Here is a 5,234-nt window from a genome sequence, read left to right as displayed (position 1 = left end):
TGCTCACAGAGTCCAGAAGTGCAGGTTGAGGTGTTGCGGCTCCAGCACATGTATAGGCGGCCCTGCAGGCCCTATGTGCACAGGGCCGTGGGAGGATCTGAACCCAGACAGAGGCGGATCCGGAGTGGAAAGGATGTAGTCAATGCTAAACTTGATCTCTGACTCTGGTTTCCCTTGCAGGGTGGGGTTTGGGATGAGATGGTTTTGCTGTGGACCCGACCTCGGCCTTTCAGGGTTCAAAGGGCAGAGGGTGGAGTCGGATTCGGGGTGCCGAGCTGCAGGTACGTCCTGATTGCTGTGGCTCTCCAAAGGGTGGAAAGGGGTTTCTCCTGAATCACGGAGGCCAATTTTCATGTTCCTCCTGCGCCGGCGACGCCGAAAGTTTCCATTTTCAAACAGGTCCAGCATGGATTCACAGCCGGTGGCAAAAGTCCAGTAGTTTCCCTTTCCCTTCTCATTGCCCTCTGTCCGAGGAACCTGGGGGAAATATTTAGACAACTAATTAATTAATGATTATTACACAACCAATAATATTAAAAGAAATAGATATTATTTGGGAAAGGGAAAAAAAAGAACTAGCCTATATTACTATTTCTATTATTTCACTTTTGATAAAAAGATAAAAAGGGACAAAATTAGGAGGAAAGTCAAATTAAAAAACAATAATATCTGTGACTTAAATTATGTAAAATGAATGGTCAAATTCATTTAATTTGGCACATAAACACTTGAATTTCATGCTGAATGTGTGTCTGTACCTTGATGAAGCAGCTGTTGAGAGACAGGTTGTGTCTGATGGAGTTCTGCCAGGCTCTCTGGTTTGAGCGGTAGTACGGAAACCTCTTCATGATGAACTCATAGATGCCCGACAGAGTGACCCGCTGCTCAGGGCTCTGCTGGATGGCCATGGCTATCAGAGCGATGTAGCTGACACACAGACACACATGTGACAAGATGAAAAAAAAAGACATAATCTGCCACATGGGTAGCGGCTCTCAACCCTCGGCTTGTGTTGACCTTCTCTTTGCTTCACCTCATTATTTGGGGTCCCACAGACCCAGACGATTTATGTGTAAATATAGTAATAACTGCTAATTCATATAAATATTTTTTCCATAAATATTTTTTTTTATCTTGGATTATAGAAGAATAACAAAACAGTGACCCTTCCCTTTGCTACACAATCTGAAATGTATATATATATACTGTATATAGTTATATATATAGTTATATATGAAGTCATATATTCCAAAGTAAGTTATTTAAGTTATATAGAAAGAAATGTACAATTTAGTTTGGTATCCTACACAGTATTTAACCATGTTTTTGAGACCGCAAATAGAAGTAATTTGTCATTTTCTGTAGCAGATCTCTGAAATGTCATCAGTCCAAAATTGTGTTAATAAGAAATTCTCATAACATTAGGAAAAGTCATGACATATTAAGGTGATTAAACAATGTTAAGTATGTTTTTGAGCAGTTAAAGACGACCCCAAACAGAACATTGGGGTAAAATTATTTCAAATATTATTTTGAATTTTACTTAAGTTTAAAAAGATGTGTCTAGTCACACTAAACTAGGCTGCTTTATTGAAATCATTTGTCGTGGTAAGAATCTATGAAATAGTAATCAAATAATATTTTTCAATGGTAAAATAAACAGAAATGAACTTTGCTGCACTTCTGAAGGGAAATGACTACCAAAATAAGAGTCAACACTATGATTATTAAAAAGTTTCGAGAGATAATATACTGAATTTACATTAAGCTGACAATGTAGTGTAGTCTATTTCTAAAAATAGAACTATGTTCCCTCATAAAATCTGTTTCGCCTTGTTTGGCCCAAGCTGAAACAATGTAAAATTTGTATGAAAAAACTGTTCATTTTACACTTTTAAAAGGAAAAAATAAAGCCAGGTATTGGCTGGCCACAGTAGTTGATAGTTATCAAGAAATATAAAAAAAAAAGAAAGAAAGTATGAATTCAAAATCTCCCATACCTGTATGCGGGTCTACACATTTTCTTCTCTTCGTCAGTGCTAGAGGAAGGGTATCCGTCTCCATCGTAGTTAAAACAGTTGAAGGGGTAGTTAGAGTTATCGAACATATCTACACTTTGAGGAGTCAGATGTGTGGTCCAAACTCTCTGGCTCCTCTGACTGTCCTGGCCAAAGCCCAGCAGCAACACCCTGTCCTGCTGCTCTGCTTTGCCACCATGCTCTGCACAGCCAGCTGACACTCACTCTGAGCTCTGCTGATGACGGCTGCCCCTCCAGCCCCCCTCTCCCCTCCTCGTCCCAGCTGCTCTCCAGAAGCGGCTGCAGGTCTGAACACTCAGGACCACCTAGCTGAGCTCACTGAACTCTGGTCCTGTTCTTGTGCACCGCTTGTGTTTTTGTCATCCACATGAATTTCATATTTCAAATAAAAAAAATCATGCTTTTTAGCACCAAAATCTCAGGGCCAGCTTTGAATTGAAAAACTGAAACCAGTCTATGCTATCTCATCTTTGAAAAGAGCTAATTTTGTCCATATTTCAAGTGGTAGAGAAAGAACTCAAAACCTTCACATAAACTTAAACTTACATCAGGAAAATCCTCTCCATTGAGGCCAGGTCTTTTACAGAATATGTAAAACGTTACCAAAAAGGGAAGTAATGAATGAATGACCTATCCATTTTAACATTGTCGATGCTCATCAGTTCTGTGTAGTTTCTGGCAATGCATCATTTTAGATGGTGTTGCAATTAAAACTTAATTGTGTAAAGCTACAGCCACGTGCTCAGCTGCCGGACATACTCAGTGAATTAAAAGCACATTTTTGCTGTCAAATGTAGAGTAAAAATGTGAAGTCTAGCAAACAGGAAATACTCAAGGGCAGAGCCGGTGGGCTTCAGTGCATCGAAATTGCTGTAGGCTACATGAAATGGCTGTTAAGCTGAGTGGGATACTTTGTTGCGCAACAACCCTGGGCTGTGGAGTCTGTTGGCTGAAGAACGATAAATGTAAGCTATTTTTGGTCAGTAATATCCCAGGCCATTTTTTCACTTTTTTGCCATACTATCCTATATTGTTTTCCTCACTTTTTAGGCATTAATATACTATGATATCTGTATACTTTACTATAATATGACGTTTTTTTGACGTTTTTATACCTTAATATACCAGGTAATTTTTTCACTTTTTTGCCATAATATCCTATGTTGTTTTTCTCACTTTTTAGGCCTTAATATACTATGACATCTGTATACCTTAATATAATATGATGTTTTTTGATGTTTTTATGCCTTAATACACTATGCCATTTTTTCACTTTTTTGTCATACTATACTATGTCGTTTTTTCACTTTTATTGCCATACTATCCTATATTGTTTTTCTCACTTTTTAGGCTCTGATATACTATGACATGTGTATACTTCAGTATATTATGACATCTTTTGATGTTTTATGCCTTAATACACTATGCCATTTTTTCACTTTTTTGCCATACTATACTATGTCGTTTTTTCACTTTTTTTGGCATACTATCCTATATTGTTTTTCTCACTTTTTAGTCCTTAATATACTATGATATCTGTAGACCTTAATATAATATGATGTTTTTTTGACATTTTCATGCCTTAATACACTATGCCATTTTTTCACTGTTTGCCATACTATACTACGACATTTTTTCAATTTTCTTGCCATACTATCCTATGTCGTTTTTTCGCTTTTTTGCCATACTATCCTATGTCGTTTTTTCGCTTTTTTGCCATACTATCCTATGTCGTTTTTTCGCTTTTTTGCCATACTATCCTATGTCGTTTTTTCGCTTTTTTGCCATACTATCCTATGTCGTTTTTTCGCTTTTTTGCCATACTATCCTATGTCGTTTTTTCGCTTTTTTGCCATACTATCCTATGTCGTTTTTTCGCTTTTTTGCCATACTATCCTATGTCGTTTTTTCGCTTTTTTGCCATACTATCCTATGTCGTTTTTTCGCTTTTTTGCCATACTATCCTATGTCGTTTTTTCGCTTTTTTGCCATACTATCCTATGTCGTTTTTTCGCTTTTTTGCCATACTATCCTATGTCGTTTTTTCGCTTTTTTGCCATACTATCCTATGTCGTTTTTTCGCTTTTTTGCCATACTATCCTATGTCGTTTTTTCGCTTTTTTGCCATACTATCCTATGTCGTTTTTTCGCTTTTTTGCCATACTATCCTATGTCGTTTTTTCGCTTTTTTGCCATACTATCCTATGTCGTTTTTTCGCTTTTTTGCCATACTATCCTATGTCGTTTTTTCGCTTTTTTGCCATACTATCCTATGTCGTTTTTTCGCTTTTTTGCCATACTATCCTATGTCGTTTTTTCGCTTTTTTGCCATACTATCCTATGTCGTTTTTTCGCTTTTTTGCCATACTATCCTATGTCGTTTTTTCGCTTTTTTGCCATACTATCCTATGTCGTTTTTTCGCTTTTTTGCCATACTATCCTATGTCGTTTTTTCGCTTTTTTGCCATACTATCCTATGTCGTTTTTTCGCTTTTTTGCCATACTATCCTATGTCGTTTTTTCGCTTTTTTGCCATACTATCCTATGTCGTTTTTTCGCTTTTTTGCCATACTATCCTATGTCGTTTTTTCGCTTTTTTGCCATACTATCCTATGTCGTTTTTTCGCTTTTTTGCCATACTATCCTATGTCGTTTTTTCGCTTTTTTGCCATACTATCCTATGTCGTTTTTTCGCTTTTTTGCCATACTATCCTATGTCGTTTTTTCGCTTTTTTGCCATACTATCCTATGTCGTTTTTTCGCTTTTTTGCCATACTATCCTATGTCGTTTTTTCGCTTTTTTGCCATACTATCCTATGTCGTTTTTTCGCTTTTTTGCCATACTATCCTATGTCGTTTTTTCGCTTTTTTGCCATACTATCCTATGTCGTTTTTTCGCTTTTTTTGGCATACTAATACTAGGCCATTTTTTCACTTTTTTGCCATACTATACTACGACATTTTTTCAATTTTTTTGCCATACTATCCTATGTTGTTTTTCTCACTTTTTAGTCCTTAATATACTATGACGTCTTTATACCTCACCATATTATGACATATTTTTATGTTTTTATGCCTTAATACACTATGCCATTTTTTCACTTTTTGCCATACTATACTATGTCGTTTTTTCACTTTTTTTGCCATACTATCCTATATTGTTTTTCTCACTTTTTAGGCCTTAATATACTATGA

General features: G+C 36.5%; 1 protein-coding gene across 1 annotated transcript; it reads right to left on the bottom strand.

Moving 5' to 3' along the window:
• On the bottom strand, window positions 1-2,137 carry LOC111220325 (forkhead box protein L1). The gene is made up of 3 exons (XM_022743380.1): window positions 2,001-2,137; window positions 759-927; window positions 1-477 (listed from the first exon to the last, which is right to left on the bottom strand). The coding sequence occupies exons 1-3, from the start codon at window positions 2,105-2,107 to the stop codon at window positions 4-6; spliced, it is 750 nt and encodes a 249-aa protein (XP_022599101.1). The 5' UTR covers window positions 2,108-2,137; the 3' UTR covers window positions 1-3.
• Between the last annotated feature and the right edge of the window lie 3,097 nt (window positions 2,138-5,234).

This window comes from Seriola dumerili, unplaced genomic scaffold (assembly GCF_002260705.1).
Source record: "Seriola dumerili isolate Sdu_G_001 unplaced genomic scaffold, Sdu_1.0 BDQW01000068.1, whole genome shotgun sequence".
Classification (NCBI taxonomy): Eukaryota; Metazoa; Chordata; class Actinopteri; order Carangiformes; family Carangidae; genus Seriola; species Seriola dumerili.
The sequence above is the reverse complement of the archived record's forward strand: the minus strand, read 5'-3'. Positions and strand labels throughout refer to the sequence as shown.

Coding starts and splice junctions, on each gene's coding strand:
- LOC111220325 (XM_022743380.1), bottom strand. CDS start 2,107: ATGTTCGATAACTCTAACTACCCCTTCAACTGTTTTAACTACGATGGA. Junction 928..2,000: donor ATGTGTAGACCCGCATACAG/GTATGGGAGATT, acceptor TCTGTGTGTCAG/CTACATCGCTCTGATAGCCA. Junction 478..758: donor TCAACAGCTGCTTCATCAAG/GTACAGACACAC, acceptor TATTTCCCCCAG/GTTCCTCGGACAGAGGGCAA.